Source organism: Engystomops pustulosus, chromosome 7 (assembly GCF_040894005.1).
Source record: "Engystomops pustulosus chromosome 7, aEngPut4.maternal, whole genome shotgun sequence".
Classification (NCBI taxonomy): domain Eukaryota; kingdom Metazoa; phylum Chordata; class Amphibia; order Anura; family Leptodactylidae; genus Engystomops; species Engystomops pustulosus.
In genome coordinates, this window is record NC_092417.1 from 1,656,501 (window position 1) to 1,684,329 (window position 27,829).

A 27,829-nucleotide genomic window follows, 5' to 3' on the forward strand; every position below is an offset into this window, starting at 1 on the left:
CAGGTGAGGGTGTAGTGACGGCATAGTCCTGTCAGGGAGGCAGCAGATGAGGGTGTAGTGACAGCATAGTCCTGTCAGGAGGCAGCAGGTGAGGGTGTAGTGACGGCATAGTCCTGTCAGGGAGGCAGCAGGTGAGGGTGTAGTGACAGCATAGTCCTGTCAGGGGGGCAGCGGGTGAGGGTGTAGTGACGGCATAGTCCTGTCAGAGAGGCAGCAGGTGAGGGTGTAGTGATGGCATAGTCCTGTCAGGATGGTAGCAGGTGAGGGTGTAGTCACAGCATAGTCCTGTCAGGGGGGCAGCAGGTGAGGGTGTAGTGACAGCATAGTCCTGTCAGGGGGCAGCGGGTGAGGGTGTAGTGACGGCATAGTCCTGTCAGGGGGGCAGCAGGTGAGGGTGTAGTGACGGCATAGTCCTGTCAGGGGGGCAGCAGGTGAGGGTGTAGTGACGGCATAGTCCTGTCAGGGAGGCAGCAGGTGAGGGTGTAGTGACGGCATAGTCCTGTCAGGGGGGCAGCAGGTGAGGGTGTAGTGACGGCATAGTCCTGTCAGGGAGGCAGCAGGTGAGGGTGTAGTGACGGCATAGTCCTGTCAGGGGGGCGGCAGGTGAGGGTGTAGTGACGGCATAGTCCTGTCAGGGGGGCAGCAGGTGAGGGTTTAGTGACGGCATAGTCCTGTCAGGGGGGCAGCAGGTGAGGGTGTAGTGACAGCATAGTCCTGTCAGGGGGACAGCAGGTGAGGGTGTAGTGACGGCATAGTCCTGTCAGAGAGGCAGCGGGTGAGGGTGTAGTGACGGCATAGTCCTGTCAGGGGGGCAGCGGGTGAGGGTGTAGTGACGGCATAGTCCTGTCAGAGAGGCAGCAGGTGAGGGTGTAGTGATGGCATAGTCCTGTCAGGATGGTAGCAGGTGAGGGTGTAGTCACAGCATAGTCCTGTCAGGGGGGCAGCAGGTGAGGGTGTAGTGACAGCATAGTCCTGTCAGGGGGCAGCGGGTGAGGGTGTAGTGACAGCATAGTCCTGTCAGGGAGGCAGCAGGTGAGGGTGTAGTGACGGCATAGTCCTGTCAGGGAGGCAGCAGGTGAGGGTGTAGTGACGGCATAGTCCTGTCAGGGAGGCAGCAGGTGAGGGTGTAGTGATGGCATAGTCCTGTCAGGGGGGCAGCAGGTGAGGGTGTAGTGACAGCATAGTCCTGTCAGGGGGGCAGCAGGTGAGGGTGTAGTGACGGCATAGTCCTGTCAGGGGGGCAGCAGATGAGGGTGTAGTGACGGCATAGTCCTGTCAGGGAGGCAGCGGGTGAGGGTGTAGTGACGGCATAGTCCTGTCAGGGCTCCTGTCACTAGCAGTCGTCAGCAGGTACTGCCCTGAAAACCTTCTAGGTGGACTTCACCTCATCATCTTATGAGGGTCGGGAATCAATGGCCTCAGTCAAGCCTGATGTGTTGTGAATGTTCTCTGAGGAGCCATCATGGGGTTGGAGGTGGAGTGAGGACCCTGGTGGTCACAATCCTCTGCAATGCCAAGGATATGTGGCATGATGGTGGCCAGACATCAGATCTATAGTAATTCCTCAGTACTTATCCTGTCCAGGAGGTGGAGCCACATACAGGTAAGTGTGTAAGTAAATCCCACCCAAACCAAGTCATCCCTACTGCTGGGGCACTGGCTTTCTAATGACTGGTCCTGTGCAGTTGCTGCTGGTCACTTACAGGGGGTGCCATTAAGCCTCCTAGTGTTCACCAGGAACTTACGACCTACCACCAAGTGGTTCTACAACCTGCACTATGGCAATTAGTGATGGGAAGTCCGGCTCTACATTGGGCTCCGCTCACTAAGAGCCGGCTCTTCTGGCTCCCGCAATGCTCCCTATTAAATATATAATCAGGAGCCTCAGTCCAGCCAGTCACCCACTCCACTTTTAACCCAATATTGTCTTGTTAAAGGTGGCGTGGTGAGCTGTTTAGGGGCGGGTTAAGTGATCTATCGGCTCACTGAAAGGGAGATGACTCCCGTTGTTCACGCGAAAGGGTCGGCTTGATCGACCCATCTCTAATGGCATTGGACTGACCAGTAATAAGAGCAGATCCTACACTCAGCTAGTGTCATGGACGTGTCCGCAGATAGAGGCGCCTTCTTCCCGGCCTCCACTTGGGTTGTGACCTGGCTGTCCTTGTGTAGGGCTATGTTGACCTTTGTAAGGGTGGGTTCCATGAGCGGTTTGAGTTTAGGGTGTTGTTTCCACCTGTTGCATCACCTTGGGTTGTGAAATTCTTTACGAATCTTCGGGTCATGATGGGTCCAGCATAAGACATGGCAAACACCACTTTTGCATAAAACATAATTTTAGCTTCTTGGGAATTGTCATTATATATAAATGTACAGACCAAGATGAGAAATGTAATCATTTTATTGTATGAAGAACAGAGGTCATTATACAGAGTCTGTCCCACGACTACCAGGTGGGGGTGGGGGATCTCTTAAAAAGTCTCCTCTACATTAAAGATTATTCCATGTGACTGTTTGTACCCTGTAATATTATATTTGTATATGTCCCCCATGATTTGTATAGCGCTGCAGAGAGAGAGAGACTACTCCTCCTATTATAACATGTGGCCCGATCGTCGTGTTCTACACCCAGATGTCGGATGTGCAGTCTCCTCCCGGATATCTGGGCTCGTGGGCAAGGACTGGCCCGTGTGGCTCCTTCCCAAAATCCACCAGGAAGTTAGGGTTCACCTTGAGACCTCCTTTTGTGGTGTCCACGTCAATCTGAAGAATGACACATCCGTCCCTGTAGGAGAAGAGGAATAAGTCACGGCGCCGAGAGAGACTATGTGCTCGCTTATTGTTCACTCCGAGAGCACAGACCGACTGGTGTCCTGGAGTACCAGGCTAAATGCCCTAGAACCATCACCACAAACAATGCCCGTACAAACAATGAACGCGATCCGTTCTCACCAATATCTGGTGTCCATGGCACAGAGAAGGATTAGGCCCTCATCTCCTTATCCAAATCCATTCTAGTAACACAATATCCTGTGAGTATGTAATCAGTATGCTAGATCCCCAGCACTGGATACAATCCGAATCTGACCTTAATATAACCCTCAAAAATATATGGTGTCAAGGGTAGAAGCCTCAATTATGTCACCAGTTCTTTGGGTGGGAGGGTGCAATTCTTAACACTTTTATGGTTGGTAAGAACCTTCTCATTCCCTACTGATCTGACCGAATCATGTCCGGGTAGAACTGCTTGTCCCAAGCGCTGTACAGAGACATGGTCACATAGAGCCTCTTCCCATCTAGGCTCAGCTGGATCATCTGAGGACCACCAGGGATCCTCCTTCCCTAGAAGACAAACAGGACAGGAAGTGGACAGTAATAAGAAGACCTTGGAAGCAGAAGTTGAGCGTGGGGTGATATGTTGGTGCATGGAGCACTTAGAGGACAGGAGATAATAAACCCAACACATTGATGAGAGCCTTGGGGGACCTCTTCTTGACAGGAGATAATGGGATGACATGTGAAGATTGCGACCCTTCTCCCCTGAAGATTAAACCAGAGACTAGCAGGATGAGATGGGGACATTCGGGTCACAGGAGACATGTTATCCATATTTTTAGAAGCCATCTTTTAGTTAACATATGTTTTCTCACCTTTATAATCAACGGATCTGGTTGGTTGTCAAGTTCGGTGTCCTCCACAACGGTCACTAGACCCCCTTTCACAATGCTTCCCCCTATAAATACCTACACAGAGAAGACACATGATGGGGTGCACATCTGTATACTTGTTTAATATAGAAATCCTCAGTGGCCACATACCTGCCCCACCATTTTGGGGTGGTGGATGTCAGTGATGTCGTACTGCCTGACGTCTCCATGAAGCCAATTGTTGAAGTATAGGAAGCGATCATCCAATGAAATCACAATGTCTGAGATAAACCCTAAAAAACAAGGGAAAAGTCCAAGAGCTCAAAGATCCTGAAAGTTATGGTTAATCTGTAAAATTAATGGGCACAGTGACTAAGATGTGCTTAATCTCTATTCCTCAAACAACATTAGTCTTCTGCAGCCATCGACTAACCTGGCATCTCTGGTAGCATCCATCCTTTCACCTTCTTACTTCCTACCTGGATGACCTTCTCAGTCTCCCACTGCCCTCCCTGTTCCCAGAGGAGAACGCACAAAAGAGGTATTTAAAAACAAAATCCTATAGTCCAAAAGTCGACTAATTTATGGCAGAGTGTTCCTCCTCACCTCTGCCTTATAAACACGAAGAATTGAACTGCTAAGACCACAGCAGAGCAAAGCCTGGCCCGATTCTGGATTATGTAAGAATCTGATACCAAGAGGAATTTGTCCATCCTCGCCAAGATCCAAGCTCTGTATACGGGTGTGCTTCGTCCAGTCCCACACATGCAATTGATGACCGTAGTGTCCTGAAGTGAAACACAATTAAGGCAAGATGGTTGCGCAGGTCCTAGACTCGGTAATGGCCATCTTTTCTCCTTACCAGCTTGGACATCTTCCATCTTGAATCCATTACCGAACACCCTTGGAGCTCCCCACTCAGTGCTGATCATGCCGTTGTGCCGGGGCTGGTACCAGAAGTCGTAACCATATGGAGCGGCGTGTCCTTCTACCTCCCAATTTCCCTTTACTTCAAACGTCTCCCCGTCCAAGAGGACAAAACCTCCTGAGACAGACAAGATGGAGGCAACTGTCTATTCATTAGAACAAATTATACCATATCATAAAGCAGCTCCCTTACCTTTGCCATTTCCTTCCGGGTCTCCCATAGCACTGATCATGATTTCCCCGCAGCCCAGGCAGTGAGCAGTGTGAAGATTCCCAAGGCCACACTCTTTCACATCTTCTGCTTCCACCACCTGCCAAAAATAGACAAATTAGTCATCACCTTGGCCAGAGGAAGTTGTGGGAGACATCTGGTGGCACCCACCTTGTGAAGACATGGAGCACGGGGGTCAGTACCTACATCCACCACATAGACCCGAGAAGAGATGAGGCAAGGTAGAATCAGCTTGTTCCTCACTTTAGAAGTGTCTCCAAAACAGCTGCTGCAGGTGTTCCACCCCGAGTGGTGCAGCTCATCGTGAACATTAGGCATCGGTAGACGGTGAATGACCTGGAAAATGGACATAACGTCACCTACAGAAATCCACAGAACTAACACTCACATACAAGAGGTCCCTTTGGTGATCGAAGAGAACGGTCATCTCCCCACCTTATGTATCATAGTATATAAGGCTGGAAAAAGACACAAGTCCATCAAGTCCAACCTTTAAGAATTAAATAAATGTTTTATCCCCATAACCCGTGATATTTTTTTCTCTCCAGAAAGTCATCCAGGCCTCTCCTGACCATGTACATAGAGTCCTCCATAACAACCTCCTGCGGGAGAGACTTCCACAGACTCGCTGCTCGTACAGTAAAGAACCTTTGTCTATGGTGATGGTAGAACCTCCTCTCCTCTAGGTGTAGAGGATGTCCCCTGTCTATGGTGATGGTAGAACCTCCCCTTCTCTAGGTGTAGAGGATGTCCCCTGTCTATGGTGATGGTAGAACCTCCTCTCCTCTAGGTGTAGAGGATGCCCCCTGTCTATGGTGATGGTAGATCCTCCTCTCCTCAAGGTGTAGAGGATGCCCCCTGTCTATGGTGATGGTAGAACCTCCTCTCCTCTAGGTGTACAGGATGCCCCCTGTCTATGGTGATGGTAGAACCTCCTCTCCTCTAGGTGTAGAGGATGCCCCCTGTCTATGGCGATGGTAGAACCTCCTCTCCTCTAGGTGTAGAGGATGCCCCCTGTCTATGGCGATGGTAGAACCTCCTCTCCTCTAGGTGTAGAGGATGCCCCCTGTCTATGGTGATGGTAGAACCTCCTCTCCTCTAGGTGTAGAGGATGCCCCTGTCTATGGTGATGGTAGAACCTCCTCTCAAGGTGTAGAGGATGCCCCTGTCTATGGCGATGGTAGAACCTCCTCTCCTCTAGGTGTAGAGGATGCCCCCTGTCTATGTTGATGGTAGAACCTCCTCTCCTCTAGGTGTAGAGGATGCCCCCTGTCTATGTTGATGGTAGAACCTCCTCTCCTCTAGGTGTAGAGGATGCACCCTGTCTATGGTGATGGTAGATTCTCTTCTCCTCTAGGTGTAGAGGATGCCCCTGTCTATGGTGATGGTAGAACCTCCTCTCCTCAAGGTGTAGAGGATGCCCCTGTCTATGGCGATGGTAGAACCTCCTCTCCTCTAGGTGTAGAGGATGCCCCCTGTCTATGTTGATGGTAGAACCTCCTCTCCTCTAGGTGTAGAGGATGCACCCTGTCTATGGTGATGGTAGATTCTCTTCTCCTCTAGGTGTAGAGGATGCCCCCTTGTCCTGCTCACAGGCCTAGGTATAAAAGATCTTTGGAGAGATCCTTGTATTGTCCGTTCAGGTATTTGTACATTGTAATGAGGTCTCCCCTCAGTCGTCTTTTTTCTAAACTGAATAATCCCACATTTTGTAATCTGTCAGTGTATTCTAATCCCCCCATTCCTCTAATAATCCTGGTTGCTCTCCTCTCCACCCGTTCCAGCTCTACTATATCCTTTTTATACACTGGTGCCCAAAACTGTACACAATATTCCATGTGTGGTCTGACCAGGGATTTGTATAAGGGCAAAACTATGTCTTTATCATGAGAATCTATTCCTCTCTTGATACATCCCATTATTTTATTTGCTTTAGCAGCAGCCGCCTGGCTCTGGTCACTAAAATTAAGTTTACCATCCACCAATACGCCCAAGTCCTTTTCAGCTTCAGTTTTACTAAGTAATTGACCGTTTAGAACATAATTATACTTTTTGTTTCCATGGCCCAAGTGCATAACTTTACATTTATCTACATTAAACCTCATCAACCATTTCCCTCCCCATCCCACAAGCTTCTGCAAATCCCTCTGTAATGCTAGACTATCGACCTCAGTATTTATTACTTTACACAGCTTAGTATCATCTGCAAATATTGAAACCTGACTGTGTAAACCCACTACAAGGTCATTAATAAAAATATCAAAAAGAAGTGGCCCTAATACTGACCCCTGTGGCCTCCGCTGGTAACATCAACCCAATCTGAGAATGTGGCTCTGGACTTTGAAGCCCCAAGTGATCATTCAGTACATATAAATTATACCTGGCAATAGTCAGGAGATTCGGGATTCACATCCACAGTGGCCAAATAGTCGGGCTGGTTGATCCCGGTGCATCGATAGACACATGGCACATACAGAATCTCCTCTCGGGGACCTGCACGGAGATGGTCCTGTCAGTTCTGGTCCAAGTGAAAACAATTCAAAAGCAGACAAATGTATGTTGTGCCACAGTATCGTGAAATGACAACACCGGGACATCGAATACATCCTACAGCGTTGGGTTTAGAGGAAAGTAGGTGCAGGTAAGTGGGTAAAAATCCTGACTTCATATAAAGCAGCCAGAACAAATCCCTGGATCACCATCCTTTCCCAAGATTCTAGTTCCCATAATGTGATGAGGTCAATAGCATCACTGCTCTTACAGTACAAATTCCTGTCTATAAACATGGATCTATGTCTTTCCGTTAGGTGTCCTAGGTACAGGTATCTCTCCCCTATATGTCCCTGCAGTCTGACAACTACTCGTCCTTGAGCTCTAATCCACCGATTTTACTTACTCATTTGTAATCTGATTCGTCCATTCCCCGGATTTCCCCGGATTCGCTGACCCTCTCCTGTTCAGAGATGTCCTGGTGCTCGGAGAAGTCTAGTAACAACCCTGTCCTGATGCATTTTACTTGCCTTGGCAGCAGCTGCCTGGCGCTGGTCTCTATAATCAAGTAACTAGTCCAACAATACCCGAAGACTTTCACTGTTTCGGTTTACCCAGTGTTCTACCATAATGGTAAAACTGGTTTCCTCCACCCAAGTGCCGACCATTGTCTACATTACACTGCATTGGCTTCATCGCATTTCTCCACCCGAGGCTCCGGCTCGGCCAAACCTCTGTGTAAGGTTATACAATACATAGGATTATATTGAGTGTAAATGCCCGCAGCCAGAACTCCTCATACCTAAGAGATGATGTGTCCTGCACTGAGCCCTGGTCACCTGCGTCACCCTGAAGACCCTCTGTCTCGTCATTACCTTTCATGGCGTCCAAGGGGGATCTGAATCCTGGTCCACAGCGTTTGCATTTTGCTGAAGATGGATCTAAAAATAATGAGAACAAGTTCCCGTCTGGCTCCGCTAATAATAAATGCACAAAGGATTGCAAGAAACAATATTTTCAAACAAATTTTGAAAGTGATTTGTCTAGAATTTGTAACTTTTTGAATGCAAACAATTCCTCCAGCCTACTCAATCCCCGTCTGCCGCCGCCCTCGCTCCGGACCCCGTCTGCCGCCGCCCTCGCTCCGGACCCCGTCTGCCGCCGCCCTCGCTCCGGACCCCTCTGCCGCCACCCTTTCTCCAGACCCCTCTGTCTCCCTCCAAATGACCTGAGGGTTGATATATATACCTCCGGGGGCAGTCGTGCACTTGGGGGGTCACTCATATCTTACCCATGGTGAAGACGTCCTGCTGTATCTCTGTCTAATCCTTTTGCACCTGAAAGCATTGTATTTGTACTATGGGAGGAGAAAGGGGCAGATGAAATAAGCGGATTACATGAGCCGGGTACAGTGCCTGGCATACTGCCCTCTCACATCCACCTCCTAGTGACATACAACATATCCTGCAGCGCTGTAAGGATTCCTGACATGAGCAGAGGTCACCTTCTTACTTCTGTAGTTGTCAGTAAGGCCCCACAGACGCTCATACGTACTTGCAGAAATTATGTGTAATGTCACACACTGATGTCCATACTGGAGGACATTGATCGTACCAAGGTCCCCTTATGTGTTGACATTCGGGTTCAGAGCCTTGTAGGTGGGTCACAGAGTAAAATAATACAATTCTTGGTTGTGATTACTCTCCAAATAATCTTAAACTCTTACCCCATATTGTATCTGAGATTGTCTAATGACTGGAGCAGGGCCTCATGCACACCCTAGGCTTGCGGACAGGATTATTAGTATAACTGATTTGAACAGCCAGTATTGTATTTATCAAGAATGAAGGTTTGCTTCATCCACAATATACTGAAGTAAGAGAAGTAATGCAGTACTGTGGTCTATTTTGTAGTGCACTGGTGGTGCAGTACTCGGGACCTCCAGCAGGGGGTAGTGTACTGGTGGTGCAGTACTCAGGACCTCCAGCAGGGGGTAGTAGAGGGTATTCTGTAGTGTACTGGTGGTGCAGTACTCAGGACCTCCAGCAGGGGGGAGTAGAGGTTATTCTGTAGTGTACTGGTGGTGCAGTACTCAGGACCTCCAGCAGGGGGGAGTAGAGGGTATTCTGTAGTGTACTGGTGGTGCAGTACTCCGGACCTCCAGCAGGGGGGAGTAGAGGGTATTCTGTAGTGTACTGGTGGTGCAGTACTCAGGACCTCCAGCAGGGGGGAGTAGAGGGTATTCTGTAGTGTACTGGTGGTGCAGTACTCAGGACCTCCAGCAGGGGGGAGTAGAGGTTATTCTGTAGTGTACTGGTGGTGCAGTACTCAGGACCTCCAGCAGGGGGTAGTGTACTGGTGGTGCAGTACTCAGGACCTCCAGCAGGGGGTAGTGTACTGGTGGTGCAGTACTCAGGACCTCCAGCAGGGGGAGTAGAGGGTATTCTGTAGTGTACTGGTGGTGCAGTACTCAGGACCTCCAGCAGGGGGAGTAGAGGGTATTCTGTAGTGTACTGGTGGTGCAGTACTCGGCACCTCCAGCAGGGGGGAGTAGAGGGTATTCTGTAGTGTACTGGTGGTGCAGTACTCAAGACCTCCAGCAGGGGGTAGTAGAGGTTATTCTGTAGTGTACTGGTGGTGCAGTACTCAGGACCTCCAGCAGGGGGGAGTAGAGGTTATTCTGTAGTGTACTGGTGGTGCAGTACTCAGGACCTCCAGCAGGGGGGAGTAGAGGGTATTCTGTAGTGTACTGGTGGTGCAGTACTCAGGACCTCCAGCAGGGGGGAGTAGAGGGTATTCTGTAGTGTACTGGTGGTGCAGTACTCAGGACCTCCAGCAGGGGGTAGTAGAGGGTATTCTGTAGTGTACTGGTGGTGCAGTACTCAGGACCTCCAGCAGGGGGGAATAGAGGTTATTCTGTAGTGTACTGGTGGTGCAGTACTCAGGACCTCCAGCAGGGGGGAGTAGAGGGTATTCTGTAGTGTACTGGTGGTGCAGTACTCAGGACCTCCAGCAGGGGGTAGTAGAGGGTATTCTGTAGTGTACTGGTGGTGCAGTACTCAGGACCTCCAGCAGGGGGGAGTAGAGGTTATTCTGTAGTGTACTGGTGGTGCAGTACTCAGGACCTCCAGCAGGGGGTAGTGTACTGGTGGTGCAGTACTCAGGACCTCCAGCAGGGGGAGTAGAGGGTATTCTGTAGTGTACTGGTGGTGCAGTACTCAGGACCTCCAGCAGGGGGGAGTAGAGAGTATTCTGTAGTGTACTGGTGGTGCAGTACTCAGGACCTCCAGCAGGGGGTAGTAGAGGTTATTCTGTAGTGTACTGGTGGTGCAGTACTCAGGACCTCCAGCAGGGGGGAGTAGAGGGTATTCTGTAGTGTACTGGTGGTGCAGTACTCAGGACTTCCAGCAGGGGGGAGTAGAGGTTATTCTGTAGTGTACTGGTGGTGCAGTACTCAGGACCTCCAGCAGGGGGGAGTAGAGGATGTTCTGTAGTGTACTGGTGGTGCAGTACTCAGGACCTCCAGCAGGGGGGAGTAGAGGGTATTCTGTAGTGTACTGGTGGTGCAGTACTCAGGACCTCCAGCAGGGGGAGTAGAGGGTATTCTGTAGTGTACTGGTGGTGCAGTACTCAGGACCTCCAGCAGGGGGGAGTAGAGGTTATTCTGTAGTGTACTGATGGTGAAGTACTCAAGACCTCCAGCAGGGGGGAGTAGAGGTTATTCTGTAGTGTACTGGTGGTGCAGTACTCAGGACCTCCAGCAGGGGGGAGTAGAGGTTATTCTGTAGTGTACTGATGGTGCAGTACTCAGGACCTCCAGCAGGGGGTAGTAGAGGGTATTCTGTAGTGTACTGGTGGTGCAGTACTCAGGACCTCCAGCAGGGGGAGTAGAGGGTATTCTGTAGTGTACTGGTGGTGCAGTACTCAGGACCTCCAGCAGGGGGGAGTAGAGGTTATTCTGTAGTGTACTGGTGGTGCAGTACTCAGGACCTCCAGCAGGGGGGAGTAGAGGTTATTCTGTAGTGTACTGGTGGTGCAGTACTCAGGACCTCCAGCAGGGGGGAGTAGAGGTTATTCTGTAGTGTACTGATGGTGCAGTACTCAGGACCTTCAGCAGGGGGGAGTAGAGGGTATTCTGTAGTGTACTGGTGGTGCAGTACTCAGGACCTCCAGCAGGGGGGAGTAGAGGGTATTCTGTAGTGTACTGGTGGTGCAGTACTCAGGACCTCCAGCAGGGGGGAGTAGAGGTTATTCTGTAGTGTACTGGTGGTGCAGTACTCAGGACCTCCAGCAGGGGGTAGTGTACTGGTGGTGCAGTACTCAGGACCTCCAGCAGGGGGAGTAGAGGGTATTCTGTAGTGTACTGGTGGTGCAGTACTCAGGACCTCCAGCAGGGGGGAGTAGAGGGTATTCTGTAGTGTACTGGTGGTGCAGTACTCAGGACCTCCAGCAGGGGGTAGTAGAGGGTATTCTGTAGTGTACTGGTGGTGCAGTACTCAGGACCTCCAGCAGCGGGGAGTAGAGGGTATTCTGTAGTGTACTGGTGGTGCAGTACTCAGGACCTCCAGCAGGGGGGAGTAGAGAGTATTCTGTAGTGTACTGGTGGTGCAGTACTCAGGACCTCCAGCAGGGGGTAGTGTACTGGTGGTGCAGTACTCAGGACCTCCAGCAGGGGGGAGTAGAGAGTATTCTGTAGTGTACTGGTGGTGCAGTACTCAGGACCTCCAGCAGGGGGTAGTGTACTGGTGGTGCAGTACTCAGGACCTCCAGCAGGGGGAGTAGAGGGTATTCTGTAGTGTACTGGTGGTGCAGTACTCGGGACCTCCAGCAGGGGGGAGTAGAGGGTATTCTGTAGTGTACTGGTGGTGCAGTACTCAGGACCTCCAGCAGGGGGTGGTAGAGGTTATTCTGTAGTGTACTGATGGTGAAGTACTCAAGACCTCCAGCAGGGGGTAGTAGAGGTTATTCTGTAGTGTACTGGTGGTGCAGTACTCAGGACCTCCAGCAGGGGGGAGTAGAGGGTATTCTGTAGTGTACTGGTGGTGCAGTACTCAGGACCTCCAGCAGGGGGGAGTAGAGGGTATTCTGTAGTGTACTGGTGGTGCAGTACTCAGGACCTCCAGCAGGGGGTAGTAGAGGGTATTCTGTAGTGTACTGGTGGTGCAGTACTCAGGACCTCCAGCAGGGGGTAGTAGAGGGTATACTGTAGTGTAGTGGTGGTGCAGTACTCAGGACCTCCAGCAGGGGGGAGTAGAGGTTATTCTGTAGTGTACTGGTGGTGCAGTACTCAGGACCTCCAGCAGGGGGTAGTAGAGGGTATTCTGTAGTGTACTGGTGGTGCAGTACTCAGGACCTCCAGCAGCGGGGAGTAGAGGGTATTCTGTAGTGTACTGGTGGTGCAGTACTCAGGACCTCCAGCAGGGGGGAGTAGAGGGTATTCTGTAGTGTACTGGTGGTGCAGTACTCAGGACCTCCAGCAGGGGGGAGTAGAGGGTATTCTGTAGTGTACTGGTGGTGCAGTACTCAGGACCTCCAGCAGGGGGGAGTAGAGGGTATTCTGTAGTGTACTGGTGGTGCAGTACTCAGGACCTCCAGCAGGGGGGAGTAGAGGTTATTCTGTAGTGTACTGGTGGTGCAGTACTCAGGACCTCCAGCAGGGGGGAGTAGAGGGTATTCTGTAGTGTACTGGTGGTGCAGTACTCAGGACCTCCAGCAGGGGGGAGTAGAGGGTATTCTGTAGTGTACTGGTGGTGCAGTACTCAGGACCTCCAGCAGGGGGGAGTAGAGGGTATTCTGTAGTGTACTGGTGGTGCAGTACTCAGGACCTCCAGCAGGGGGGAGTAGAGAGTATTCTGTAGTGTACTGGTGGTGCAGTACTCAGGACCTCCAGCAGGGGGGAGTAGAGGGTATTCTGTAGTGTACTGGTGGTGCAGTACTCAGGACCTCCAGCAGGGGGGAGTAGAGGTTATTCTGTAGTGTACTGGTGGTGCAGTACTCAGGACCTCCAGCAGGGGGGAGTAGAGGGTATTCTGTAGTGTACTGGTGGTGCAGTACTCAGGACCTCCAGCAGGGGGGAGTAGAGGTTATTCTGTAGTGTACTGGTGGTGCAGTACTCAGGACCTCCAGCAGGGGGTAGTAGAGGGTATTCTGTAGTGTACTGGTGGTGCAGTACTCAGGACCTCCAGCAGGGGGTAGTAGAGGGTATTCTGTAGTGTACTGGTGGTGCAGTACTCAGGACCTCCAGCAGCGGGGAGTAGAGGGTATTCTGTAGTGTACTGGTGGTGCAGTACTCAGGACCTCCAGCAGGGGGGAGTAGAGGGTATTCTGTAGTGTACTGGTGGTGCAGTACTCAGGACCTCCAGCAGGGGGGAGTAGAGGTTATTCTGTAGTGTACTGGTGGTGCAGTACTCAGGACCTCCAGCAGGGGGGAGTAGAGGGTATTCTGTAGTGTACTAGTGGTGCAGTACTCAGGACCTCCAGCAGCGGGGAGTAGAGGTTATTCTGTAGTGTACTGGTGGTGCAGTACTCAGGACCTCCAGCAGGGGGTAGTAGAGGGTATTCTGTAGTGTACTGGTGGTGCAGTACTCAGGACCTCCAGCAGCGGGGAGTAGAGGGTATTCTGTAGTGTACTGGTGGTGCAGTACTCAGGACCTCCAGCAGCGGGGAGTAGAGGGTATTCTGTAGTGTACTGGTGGTGCAGTACTCAGGACCTCCAGCAGGGGGGAGTAGAGGGTATTCTGTAGTGTACTGGTGGTGCAGTACTCAGGACCTCCAGCAGGGGGGAGTAGAGGGTATTCTGTAGTGTACTGGTGGTGCAGTACTCAGGACCTCCAGCAGGGGGGAGTAGAGGGTATTCTGTAGTGTACTGGTGGTGCAGTACTCAGGACCTCCAGCAGGGGGGAGTAGAGGGTATTCTGTAGTGTACTGGTGGTGCAGTACTCAGGACCTCCAGCAGGGGGGAGTAGAGGTTATTCTGTAGTGTACTGGTGGTGCAGTACTCAGGACCTCCAGCAGGGGGGAGTAGAGGGTATTCTGTAGTGTACTAGTGGTGCAGTACTCAGGACCTCCAGCAGCGGGGAGTAGAGGTTATTCTGTAGTGTACTGATGGTGCAGTACTCAGGACCTTCAGCAGGGGGGAGTAGAGGGTATTCTGTAGTGTACTGGTGGTGCAGTACTCAGGACCTCCAGCAGGGGGGAGTAGAGGGTATTCTGTAGTGTACTGGTGGTGCAGTACTCAGGACCTCCAGCAGGGGGGAGTAGAGGGTATTCTGTAGTGTACTGGTGGTGCAGCCGGTTCTGTCACATCTTCTCCTCCCTTCACCCAAACAGCAGAAGATCAGGGGGAAGCTTCTCCCGGGACCCCGTGCCCTGGCAGGTGACTGTCCTCCGGGACCCCGTGCCCTGGCGGGTGACTGTCCTCCGGGACCCCGTGCCCTGGCGGGTGACTGTCCTCCGGGACCCCGTGCCCTGGCGGGTGACTGTCCTCCGGGACCCCGTGCCCTGGCGGGTGACTGTCCTCCGGGACCCCGTGCCCGGCTGGGTGACTGTCCTCCGGGACCCCGTGCCCGGCTGGGTGACTGTCCTCCGGGACCCCGTGCCCGGCTGGGTGACTGTCCTCCGGGACCCCGTGCCCGGCTGGGTGACTGTCCTCCGGGACCCCGTGCCCGGCTGGGTGACTGTCCTCCGGGACCCCGTGCCCGGCTGGGTGACTGTCCTCCGGGACCCCGTGCCCGGCTGGGTGACTGTCCTCCGGGACCCCGTGCCCGGCTGGGTGACTGTCCTCCGGGACCCCGTGCCCGGCTGGGTGACTGTCCTCCGGGACCCCGTGCCCGGCTGGGTGACTGTCCTCCGGGACCCCGTGCCCGGCTGGGTGACTGTCCTCCGGGACCCCGTGCCCGGCTGGGTGACTGTCCTCCGGGACCCCGTGCCCTAGCGGGTGACTGTCCTCCGGGACCTCCGTGCCCTGGCGGGTGACTGTCCTCCGGGACCCTGTCCCCCTGTGACGCCCCACGTGCTGGGAGCTCGGAGTCAGTGACATCTAGTACCTCACCGTCACCATCTTCTCCCGCCCAGGACTGGTGAATATGCTGCCAGCTCCACACTGCTCCCATAATATGCCACACTCACTCACAGTATAAAGTCACCTATATAACCGCGCTCCTAAATCTTATACACCTCTGCTCAGTGTCCATTACGCCCTGCCTGAGTCCTCCATGGCGGCACATACTATGCCGCTCTGTACATCAATCACGTCTATATCTTAAAGATACAGGTGCAATTGAGTTTTAATGTGGGCGATTCGGGCAGCAATGGCCACCCGAATCGCCCACATTATGTACCCATATTTTGCCGTCTCCTTTGTGGCTCTGTCATCTGCCGCCTGAGGCAAGATTTTCATCTCGCCTCAAGGCAGATGTGGTCCTATCCATGACCCCACTACTGGTGTACTGGCCTGTCTCCTGGTATCATCTCCTCCTCCATGTCTCCCGGTGTACTGGCCTGTCTCCCGGTGTACTGGCCTGTCTCCTGGTATCATCTCCTCCTCCATGTCGCCCGATGTACTGGCCTGTCTCTTGGTATCTCCTCCTCCTCCCAGATCGCCCACATTATGTACCCATATTTTGCTGCCTCCTTTATGGCTCTGTCATCTGCCGCCTGAGGCAAGATTTTCATCTCGCCTCAAGGCAGATGTGGCCCTATCCATGACCCCACTACTGGTCTACTGGCCTGTTACCTGGTATCTCCTCCTCCATGTCTCCCGGTGTACTGGCCTGTCTCCTGGTATCTCCTTCTCCTCCATGTCTCCCGGTGTACTGGCCTGTCTCCTGGTATTTCCTCCTCATCCCGAATCGCCCACATTATGTACCCATATTTTGCCGCCTCCTTTATGGCTCAGTCATCTGCCGCCTGAGGCAAGATTTTAATCTCGCCTCAAGGCAGATGTGGCCCTATCCATGACCCCACTACTGGTGTACTGGCCTGTCTCCTGGTATCTCCCCCATGTCTCCCGGTGTACTGGCCTGTCTCCTGGTATCATCTCCTCCTCTATGTCTCCCGGTGTACTGGCCTGTCTCCTGGTATCATCTCCTCCTCCATGTCTCCCGGTGTACTGGCCTGTCTCCTGGTATCATCTCCCCCTCCTCCATGTCTCCCGGTGTACTGGCCTGTCTCCCGGTATCATCTCCTCCTCTATGTCTCCCGGTGTACTGGCCTGTCTCCTGGTATCATCTCCTCCTCCATGTCTCCCGGTGTACTGGCCTGTCTCCTGGTATCATCTCCCCCTCCTCCATGTCTCCCGGTGTACTGGCCTGTCTCCCGGTATCATCTCCCCCTCCATGTCTCCCGGTGTACCGGCCTGTCTCCTGGTATCATCTCCTCCTCCATGTCTCCCGGTGTACTGGCCTGTCTCCTGGTATCATCTCCCCCTCCTCCATGTCTCCCGGTGTACTGGCCTGTCTCCCGGTATCATCTCCCCCTCCATGTCTCCCGGTGTACCGGCCTGTCTCCTGGTATCATCTCCTCCTCCATGTCTCCCGGTGTACTGGCCTGTCTCCTGGTATCATCTCCTGCTCCATGTCTCCCGGTGTACTGGCCTGTCTCCTGGTATCTTCTCCTCCTCCAGTACACCGGGAGACAGGAGGAAAATGATTACTTGGTATATTACAAGTCTGCTCTCTGATTGTTCTGGAAGGAGGATCTGCAGATGCTAAGGGTTAGTAAATACTGCCTGGCAAGGCAACTGTTAACTGGTGTATGTAATTAGCCAATGATCTGTCTGTTATGAAAGCTGCAGTGTGATTGGAGAGGGGCTACCACCAGACCAGGGGGAGTATAAAAGCCCTGCTGGGTGAGAGGACATGGTTCAGTCAGAGTGAGAGACTCCATCTTGGAGCCAGACTGCAGAGGGGACAGTATGTGCAGCACACCTTCATAGCTGCCACAGATGCTAATCCCAGGAACTACTAGTGCCTCCGGCCTACTGCCTGACACTTAGGGCGAGTCTGGAGACTCAAGCCCAGAGTTGCAGGTTTCACAACTTGGATACAGCTCCATCTCCAATATCCTAGCCTGCATCTACTACCAGGCTGTGTACACCATTCCTGCAGACCACTCTCCACGACCACTCCAGTACCACAATCTGCTGTGATACCGTTTAGGCCCATTGCCTGCTGTTGAATAAAGAACCATGAGTTAATTTGCACAATGTTGCCTCCATCTGATCCCTGGATACGGCTGTTACCACCACGGGCTCCACATCCATTACCCAGGGGCTCTTCCTACAGACTCTAAGGGTTGCCCCAGGGAGAACCAGTACTTCAGCCTCTCCCTCCATATTTCTTGCACACACCACCTGCTGGAGATCTGCCAGGCTGTAGGACAGCCCTCCGGTCCCCATACCAAGCACCGTGACATCAGTGTGCCCTAGGCCGCAGCCGCCAGCCACTCCGGTATCCCGGGCCCCGGCTGCCTCCAGGCCCCAGGGGAAGTTGCATATGTGACAGGAAAAGGTTCAGATCTACAAGCTGCTTGATGTTCCTGTTGCTCCGGCACCGTATGATAAATAACCTCCTTTGAGTATATATGACTTTTTATAATACTTTTCTATCTCCGGGACTGGACGGACATCATCCTGGTGTCCGGAAGACCATAAACTTCATGGCACATCCAGTGGTCCCAACCAGCGTGAGATGTTCCTTACTATTCCTTGGTAAGGACGGCCTCGTGCTTGTACTGCCCGGCCAGATACTTCCATGGTCTCCCCATACTGCGGGTGGAGCATTTCTCCTCGGAGGCAAGGGTTATTATCCTATCATCTTGTCCTCCTCCTACAGTCCATGATGTCTTCTTAGATTATCTACAGATCATAGAGAACTTGCAGGAATCTCTACACAAGCTGCAAAATGTTCAGGTTGGACTTGTCTTCAACATGACCCCCACAGAAGTATTGTCCTCGGAGAATGACTGACCCCCGCTCGTTTCGTGCTTATCTTATTGCTCGCATTCCTCTGCCTCCTATAATAACCTGATGTGAGAGGCTACAGACGCCTTCATTTTATGTCATGTTTAGACATTTTTAGTTCCACTCCCATTTTCTGGTTCTTCCAAAAGTGCCAGCAGCCCCGACGACTTACAGAAGTTACTACACAACTGGCAGGAGACCAAATCCTCCTCCTCCTTACAAGCTAGACGGATGATGATGCAGATCTCCTCCTCCTCCTTACAAGCTAGCCCGATGATGATGCAGATCTCCTCCTCCTCGTTACAAGCTAGCCCGATGATGATGCAGATCTCCTCCTCCTCCTCCTAAGCTAGCCCGATGATGATGCAGATCTCCTCCTCCTCCTCCTAAGCTAGCCCGATGATGATGCAGATCTCCTCCTCCTCGTTACAAGCTAGCCCGATGATGATGCAGATCTCCTCCTCCTCCTCCTAAGCTAGCCCGATGATGATGCAGATCTCCTCCTCCTCCTCCTAAGCTAGCCCGATGATGATGCAGATCTCCTCCTCCTCCTCCTAAGCTAGCCCGATGATGATGCAGATCTCCTCCTCCTCGTTACAAGCTAGCCCGATGATGATGCAGATCTCCTCCTCCTCGTTACAAGCTAGCCCGATGATGATGCAGATCTCCTCCTCCTCGTTACAAGCTAGCCCGATGATGATGCAGATCTCCTCCTCCTCGTTACAAGCTAGCCCGATGATGATGCAGATCTCCTCCTCCTCGTTACAAGCTAGCCCGATGATGATGCAGATCTCCTCCTCCTCCTCCTAAGCTATACAGATGATGATGCAGATCTCCTCCTCCTCCTTACAAGCTAGACAGATGATGATGCAGATCTCCTCCTCCTCCTTACAAGCTAGACAGATGATGATGCAGATCTCCTCCTCCTCACAAGCTAGACAGATGATGATGCAGATCTCCTCCTCCTCCTCCTTACAAGCTAGACAGATGATGATGCAGATCTCCTCCTCCTCCTCCTCACAAGCTAGACAGATGATGATGCAGATCTCCTCCTCCTCACAAGCTAGACAGATGATGATGCAGATCTCCTCCTCCTTACAAGCTAGACAGATGATGATGCAGATCTCCTCCTCCTCCTCCTCCTTACAAGCTAGACAGATGATGATGCAGATCTCCTCCTCCTCCTTACAAGCTAGACAGATGATGATGCAGATCTCCTCCTCCTCCTCCTCACAAGCTAGACAGATGATGATCCTCCTCCTCCGCTTTCTAGGTTCTGTCTGGTTGTAAATTCCGCTTGACCTCCATTAACATCCCATCTCTATCCCTATTTCTACGAGCTGGAGAAGGAGTTTCACGTCAAGAATGTTGTGGACCTCAACAGGGTTAGAAGGAACATTTTCCACCCATGGATGAAACCGAGCCAATGCTTTGATACTATCACATCTCTATCCCAAGAGCCCAAACGTCTAATACTTAAATTATAATTATATTATGTCACCCATTTATCTTGCCCTCTTAAAGATTTGTGGCCAACTACTTTAACTGCTAGCTTTAGATGCAGCTGACTGACATTGTTCTGTCACTTCCACTGCTTAGACCCAAGTCGTTCTCAACCAGTGACGCTCCCAGTACTTTGCCCATAGACTATATTCTGAGTAATTCTGTGGCCCCAGACTCCATCGAGGCTCTCGTTCTGTGCGGCAGTGTATGACCCCTGCTCCCAGTGACCTCTGCATTACATTACGTGACATTTAAAGACTTTAGTAGCGCCATACAACCACCATAAAATGTGCCGTATACTGCTCCCCCGTAAATCGCGAGACTCGTAAACTCACAGGACGGCGGCAGTGACGAGACAACGGGTAAAGTGACGAGACATTTAATGCTGGTAAAAGGTGAAAGCGACATAATCACAGTATGAGTACATCTCATCTAGAGACATCAGCGGGACACAGCACCCCCATATGGTGGGCTCCACAATGGGACCCGCTATTACAATTTGGGGAATTTCAGTCCAAAATCTTCATGAATTCAACATTCAGTGGAAGTAAAAATGTAACGGGTTCCGTCTGAGGATGCTGGGGGTAGTAGTGCAATCACATTACAGGGTTAATTGGACAGAGCATGTTGAGGAATCATCTATAGAGTTGTGTGAGGGACTCTAGATCCAGATGTCAGAGCTGCAGTCTCCACCCGGATAGCGGCACTCATGAGCCAAGACCGGACCATGCGGCTCCTTCCCAAAATCCACCAGGAAGTCGGGGTTCAGCTTGAGACCTCCCTTCTCCGTGTCCACATCAACCTGGAGCATGACAGAGCCGTCCCTGTAGTGGAGACGAAGAGAAGACACGCGAGACATTGATGAGGACATCCACAACATTAGTAATGCTCTGGCCATGTTCACACCTGTCAGAATGCAATGCAGAACCACGACCACTACAAATACTGGAATTTCCTCATTGAGCAGCCACAATCTATCCGGTGTAGCTGCTTACACCCCCACTGGCCTGGGCATTAAGCAGACAGAGGTATTTCTTACCGGATCATGTCAGGGTAGAACTGCTTATCCCAGGCGCTGTATAGAGACGTGGTCACATAGAGCCTTTTCCCATCCAGGCTCAGCTGGATCATCTGAGGACCACCAGGGATCCTTTTCCCCTACAAAATAGAAAAAAAAATAGTGAAGTGTGATAGGAGGATCCGCTGGGGCCATCCCATCAGAGACTGAAGATGAGGGGGTGGGGTGACATGTTATGTGCCTGCCCCTGAGGATCCTCGCTCTCTCCTGTAAGGATCAGGACAGGAGATGAGGGTGGGGTGACGTGTCACATGACTGCCCCTGAGGATCCGGACATGAGATGAGGGCGGGGTCACATGTTACATGACTGCCCCTGAGGATCCTTGCTCGCTCCTATAAGGATCAGGACAGGAGATGAGGGTGGGGTCACATGTTACATGACTGCCCCTGAGGATCCTTGCTCGCTCCTATAAGGATCAGGATAGGAGATGAGGGCGCGGGGTGACATGTTACACGACCGCTCCCAAGGCTCCCCCTTAATATAAAGGCCCCACAAGGGTTGGGGGACTGAGGGGCCCTCACCTTTACAGTTACAGGGTCAGGCTGACACTTTAGCTCCTTGTCCTCCTGCACAGTCACCGGACCACCATTTAGGATGCTCCCCGAAAGAAAGATCTGCAAATGAGATTTAGGCATCAGATTAGAGCCCAGGACATGGGTCTGATGTACCATGATGCCCTGCGCCAGGCGCCACTTACCTGTCCTACCAGCTTTGGGTTACGAGTGTCAGTGATGTCATACTGCCTGATGTCACCATGCAGCCAGTTACTGAAGTACAAGAAACGGTCGTCCAATGAGATCAGGATGTCGGTGATCAGACCTGCGGGAAGTCATGTACAAAACCTTTAATGTAGTTTAACGTAGAAGATCCCCCCCCTCCCCCAATCTGGGCAACCAATCAGGATACAGCTACAAGGTCACCAGCCAATGAATCGTCACATGGATCCCCACCTAAGACCCCATGGCTCTCGGCTAGATATACGCAAAGTTATGGGGAGAGGGGAGTGGGGCCACAACACAACAAGCCGGTTTATGGGGCAGCGGCAGCCATACCCATTGCCATGGAGGAGACGTGCAACATACATAGAATTTATGGCAAATGCCTATGGAAAAACCTGTTCTGCTGCTGCGGGGCTTTGTATGTGACTGGAGTATAAAACATGATGCAAGAAAAGGGCTGAGATGCTGAACTGAGCTTCAGGTGAAGGGAGGGTCCTTCTGTCTTTATCATCTCATCTTAAGTACAAATCTTATGTCACCCATATCTCAGATCTTTCCATCTACCTCCATTTCCCCCCTCGACCTCTCTCCCCTATCCATGGACAGCTGCTGTAGTCGGATATCAGCATCAGTACGTCTTGGGAGACCAAGATGGATTCAGCAGAAATTTCAGAGAGGACGTCCAGAAGAAAGAGGAGGAGGGATTGTCCTCTAAGATTATTAGAAAGATTCAGAGGACCCCTCCATAGAAGGTCTACCATGCAGGACCACTTACCTGGCATCTCGGCAAGTGCCCAACCCTGGACCTTCTTGGCTGGCACCTGGATCACTTTCTCTGTAGCCCATTTCCCATCCTAAGAAAAGGAAGACAACAGACATCCACCTGAGAGGCCGGAGACTTATCTCATCTAGAGTGGTCACCATCTTACACAGAAACATCTAAAATGAAGGTCTCCATGACCAAGCCATGAAGCCCGTACTCCCGTCTCCCCTTGACCTCACCTTTTCCTTATAGAATCTGAATACAGAACTTCTGAGGGCGCAGCCAACAAAACCCTCCTCCGCATCGGGATTGTGCAGGAAGCGGATTTCTAGTGGGATTTGCCCATCATCTCCCAGGTCAAGAGTCTGTATACGGGTGTGCTCGGTCCAGTCCCAAACGTGTATCTGGCGTCCGTAGTGTCCTGAAAAACAGAGGTTATGCATAAGGCCTGAGCACTTAGCACCCATTCCTTCCCGAGACCATGAAGTACCATGACCATGCTGCACCATGGAGATGGCAAGTGATCAGACATGTCATTCTCCATCCTACCTGCCGCTACATCTTCCACCTTAAATCCTTCACGGAGAACTTTTGGGGTTCCCCACTCTGTGCTGATCATGACGTTGTGCCGTGGCTGGTACCAGAAGTCATAGCCGAACGGAGCCGCATGTCCGTCTACCTCCCAGTTCTTCTTCACTTCAAATGTCTCTCCATCCAGTAAGACAAAGCCTCCTGAGATGTGGAGCAGAAGAAAAGTTACTCTAGATGTGACAGGTAATTCAGAGAAGTGTCCTGCCTTCTCCCCCCTCAGGTTATGATATAAGGGGGCACCGTCACCTTTGCCGTTTCCGTCAGGATCTCCTAAGGAGCTTATCATGATTTCCCCCGAGGCCAAGCAGTGAGAAGTATGAAGGTTCCCCAGGCCACACTTCTTTACATCCTCGGCTTCTACCACCTGCAGAGACATTGGTCATCACCCAGGAACGGACAGCAAGAAGTTCTCGCTTCAGACCTTGTGTAACACCCACCTTATGGAGGCGAGGAGCCCGGGGGTCAGTGCCCACATCCACCACATAGACCCGGGAAGAGATGAGACAAGGTAGAATCAGTTTGTTCCTCACTTTAGAAGTGTCTCCAAAACAGCTGCTGCAGGTGTTCCACCCCGAGTGGTGCAGCTCATCGTGAACATTGGGCATCGGCAGACGGTGAATGACCTGAGATATAGAGAAGATGTCACCAACATGATCAGCGGCCTCCCTGGGGGGAGCGCTCAGATATCAGTCCTCTATGGTGATGACATCACCTGATCTACACGACATAATAGTCCATATGTTACCTGCGAGTACTGAGCAGATTTGGGGTTCACATCCACGGTGGCCAAGTAATCAGGCTGGTTAATCCCAGTGTTGCGGTAGATACAAGGCACATAAATCAACTCCTCCCGGGGACCTGGATGTGCGGGTGACAGACAATAGACATCAAGCCCAGAGAAGAGTCTCCACCATCAGGACACCCCATCCCTGCTACGTTGTGACAGATCCGTTGTGACAGACCATGAGCTGTGGTTGGGGAGACGTGTATGAGATGTTCATTGTTGTGAGATGTTGTGGCTATCCTTGGATCTTCAGATGTCTCCTTACCTTTCATAGCGTCCAGGGGAGTCTTGTATCCGGGGCCGCACGATCCACAATGAGCTGTAAGATAGAAGACATCTCCTGAATTATTACCCCTGGGGCAGTGGATGCCATGGGTAGGGGCTCAGCTGACCCCATTAGTGGGGACTCCACCATCTCACAGTGAGAACCTGGACTGGGGACCTTCTATGACATAACACTGGAGCCTTGTTGGGCTCCGATGACCCAGCAGATTTATATTCTGAGGGTCAGTGGCTGCCGGTGTGTACAGACCTGGCAGGAGGACAGAAGGTTGTTCAGATATGGTGCCAGCACTATCCTGACTGGTGCCCGCCGCCCGCTCCAGCACACGGGCCTCACTGTCTCCTTATCGGGCACTTATCAGGAGGCTGCATGTGGCTGATTGCTCTCCCTCCACAAAGCCGCACGATTCTACCTCCTCCGTCTTGTAGGCAATGCTCACGGCCTCCAATCCCCCCCCCCCCCCCCCCCCATTTTTGGATCTGTGAGGCTCACCGCCCCTATTGGCATCACCGCTGCTGCCACCTGTGCCAGTCTTACGTGGCCCATCACAAATGCACTGGATGAAGATGGCCGCTGCTACGAGTGTCTGGGGTGTCTCCGAGTGATGGTCTGGAGTCATCTACTCACTTTACGAGACGCTTTATGGTGAATACGCGGCTCCTCTTATCTCACAGATTTATTACCAAAATTATTATGTGCTACGTGCAGATACGCAGGACGTATCCTGGAGGAAATACATCTGTACCACACAGGAAAACCGCACAGAAAGACGGAGCGAGGAGGTGGCGGGACATAGGAGGTGCAGCATGGTTATATACAGGACGCGGGGTGCCGCCACACACCGGCTATATACAGGACGCGGGGTGCCGCCACACACCGGCTATATACAGGACGCGGGGTGCCGCCACACACCGGCTATATACAGGACGCGGGGTGCCGCCACACACCAGCTATATACAGGACGCGGGGTGCCGCCACACACCAGCTATATACAGGACGCGGGGTGCCGCCACACACCAGCTATATACAGGACGCGGGGTGCCGCCACACACCAGCTATATACAGGACGCGGGGTGCCGCCACACACCAGCTATATACAGGACGCGGGGTGCCGCCACACACCAGCTATATACAGGACGCGGGGTGCCGCCACACACCAGCTATATACAGGACGCGGGGTGCCGCCACACACCGGCTATATACAGGACGCGGGGTGCCGCCACACACCGGCTATATACAGGACGCGGGGTGCCGCCACACACCGGCTATATACAGGACGCGGGGTGCCGCCACACACCAGCTATATACAGGACGCGGGGTGCCGCCACACACCAGCTATATACAGGACGCGGGGTGCCGCCACACACCAGCTATATACAGGACGCGGGGTGCCGCCACACACCAGCTATATACAGGACGCGGGGTGCCGCCACACACCAGCTATATACAGGACGCGGGGTGCCGCCACACACCAGCTATATACAGGACGCGGGGTGCCGCCACACACCAGCTATATACAGGACGCGGGGTGCCGCCACACACCAGCTATATACAGGACGCGGGGTGCCGCCACACACCAGCTATATACAGGAAGCGGGGTGCCGCCACACACCAGCTATATACAGGAAGCGGGGTGCCGCCACACACCAGCTATATACAGGAAGCGGGGTGCCGCCACACACCAGCTATATACAGGAAGCGGGGTGCCGCCATACACCAGCTATATACAGGAAGCGGGGTGCCGCCATACACCAGCTATATACAGGACGCAGGGTACTGCTACACACCGGCTATATACAGGACGCAGGGTACTGCTACACACCGGCTATATACAGGACGCAGGGTACTGCTACACACCGGCTATATACAGGACGCAGGGTACTGCTACACACCGGCTATATACATAACCCTGGGTACCGCCGTCCACCCGCTATACACATGACCCGGGGTACCGCTATATACAGAGGGCACGGGCTGAGACAGTGAGATCAGTCCCCCGGGGTCCCTCCTGCAGTCGGGGGGGGGGGGGGGGGGGTCAGGAGCCCAGAGAGATCCTTCCCCATGTGACACAGTCTGCTGCAGGGACTGACAGGAGGACACAGGACTGCAGGAACAAGTGGAGGAAAGTTCGTAGAGAGACGGGACAGGAGACGCTGGAGGTCTCTTACCCATGGCGCAGCTGCTGTCTCTCTGGGTGCAGGTCTGGGTGCAGGTCTCCTCTCCGGGTGCAGGTCTGGGTCTCTCCGGGTGCAGGTCTGGGTCTCTCCGGGTGCAGGTCTGGTCTGTTCTCCTCTCAGGGTGCAGGTCTGGTCTGTTCTCCTCTCAGGGTGTCGGTCTGGGTCTCTCCGGGTGCAGGTCTGGGTCTCTCCGGGTGCAGGTCTGGTCTGTTCTCCTCTCAGGGTGCAGGTCTGGGTGCAGGTCTGGTCTGTTCTCCTCTGTTATTTCTTTACACAGTCTGAGGGAAGGGCAGAGGGAGGGTGAGGGAGGCGCTGGGGGTGCGGACTTCGGATCTTCAGACCTCTCTCTCTCACACACAGGGAACACGTTTTACCATTACTGTCATCACTGCCCCCACCCCCTCACACACCTCCTGCACGAGGCACTGACCAGCACAGAGCACAGCAGTGTGAGGACACACCCCCGGTGCACCCAGAGAAGCTACAATCCTGGAATATAAACCTATTGCTGCTACTAACAATATATGCAAATGCTGGGAGCACAATGGCGAGGCAGAGGACAAGAGCAAAACAAATTCCAGGAGGAGACTGGACCACATGGCCCGGCACATACTCCAGGAGGAGACTGGACCACATGCCCCAGCAGGCCCCGGCACATACTCCAGGAGGAGACTGGACCACATGGCCCGGCACATACTCCAGGAGGAGACTGGACCACATGGCCCGGCACATACTCCAGGAGGAGACTGGACCACATGGCCCGGCACATACTCCAGGAGGAGACTGGACCACATGGCCCGGCACATACTCCAGGAGGAGACTGGACCACATGGCCCGGCACATACTCCAGGAGGAGACTGGACCACATGGCCCGGCACATACTCCAGGAGGAGACTGGACCACATGGCCCGGCACATACTCCAGGAGGAGACTGGACCACATGGCCCGGCACATACTCCAGGAGGAGACTGGACCACATTCCTCAGCAGGCACCAGCACATACTCCAGGAGGAGACTGGACTACATGCCCCAGCACATACTCCAGGAGGAGACTGGACTACATTCCTCAGCAGGCACCAGCACATACTCCAGGAGGAGGCTGGACTACATGCCCCAGCAGGCACCAGCACATACTCCAGGAGGAGGCTGGACTACATTCCCCAGCACATACTCCAGGAGGAGACTGGACTACATGCCCCAGCACATACTCCAGGAGGAGACTGGACTACATGCCCCAGCACATACTCCAGGAGGAGACTGGACTACATGCCCCAGCAGGCACCAGCACATACTCCAGGAGGAGGCTGGACTACATTCCCCAGCAGGCCCCAGCACATACTCCAGGAGGAGACTGGACTACATGCCCCAGCACATACTCCAGGAGGAGACTGGACTACATGCCCCAGCAGGCACCAGCACATACTCCAGGAGGAGACTGGACTACATCCCCCCAGCAGGCACCAGCACATACTCCAGGGGGAGACTGGACTACATCCCCCCAGCACATACTCCAGGAGGAGACTGGACCACACTCCCCAGCAGGCACCAGCACATACTCCAGGAGGAGACTGGACCACACTCCCCAGTACATACTCCAGGAGGAGACTGGACCACACTCCCCAGCAGGCACCTCTGATTTTGCAGACCCTGCACTCCCGCCCACCAGGGGTTTTT

The 27,829-nt window shown here is 52.9% G+C and overlaps 2 protein-coding genes across 4 annotated transcripts; both read right to left on the reverse strand.

Annotated features, from left to right (window-relative positions):
• Positions 1–2,422: 2,422 nt before the first annotated feature.
• On the reverse strand, positions 2,423–8,303 carry LOC140069098 (methanethiol oxidase-like). The gene is made up of 11 exons (XM_072114431.1): positions 8,172–8,303; positions 7,187–7,299; positions 4,957–5,142; positions 4,768–4,885; positions 4,510–4,692; positions 4,254–4,435; positions 4,081–4,159; positions 3,819–3,940; positions 3,651–3,743; positions 3,224–3,342; positions 2,423–2,785 (listed from the first exon to the last, which is right to left on the reverse strand). The coding sequence occupies exons 1-11, from the start codon at positions 8,176–8,178 to the stop codon at positions 2,623–2,625; spliced, it is 1,365 nt and encodes a 454-aa protein (XP_071970532.1). The 5' UTR covers positions 8,179–8,303; the 3' UTR covers positions 2,423–2,622.
• Positions 8,304–20,124: 11,821 nt separating this feature from the next.
• LOC140069099 (methanethiol oxidase) lies at positions 20,125–27,829 on the reverse strand. Of its 3 annotated transcripts, none has more exons than XM_072114433.1 (13): positions 27,749–27,829; positions 26,147–26,433; positions 23,961–24,014; positions 23,657–23,769; positions 23,349–23,534; positions 23,158–23,275; positions 22,870–23,052; positions 22,560–22,741; positions 22,333–22,411; positions 21,536–21,657; positions 21,360–21,452; positions 20,799–20,917; positions 20,125–20,583 (listed from the first exon to the last, which is right to left on the reverse strand). In XM_072114433.1, the coding sequence occupies exons 2-13, from the start codon at positions 26,148–26,150 to the stop codon at positions 20,421–20,423; spliced, it is 1,416 nt and encodes a 471-aa protein (XP_071970534.1). In that variant the 5' UTR covers positions 26,151–26,433; positions 27,749–27,829; the 3' UTR covers positions 20,125–20,420. The 3 variants fall into 3 exon arrangements, with proteins under 3 accessions (XP_071970534.1, XP_071970533.1, XP_071970535.1); XM_072114432.1 differs by having other exon boundaries at positions 27,665–27,754; XM_072114434.1 differs by lacking the exon at positions 27,749–27,829 and adding an exon at positions 26,769–26,786.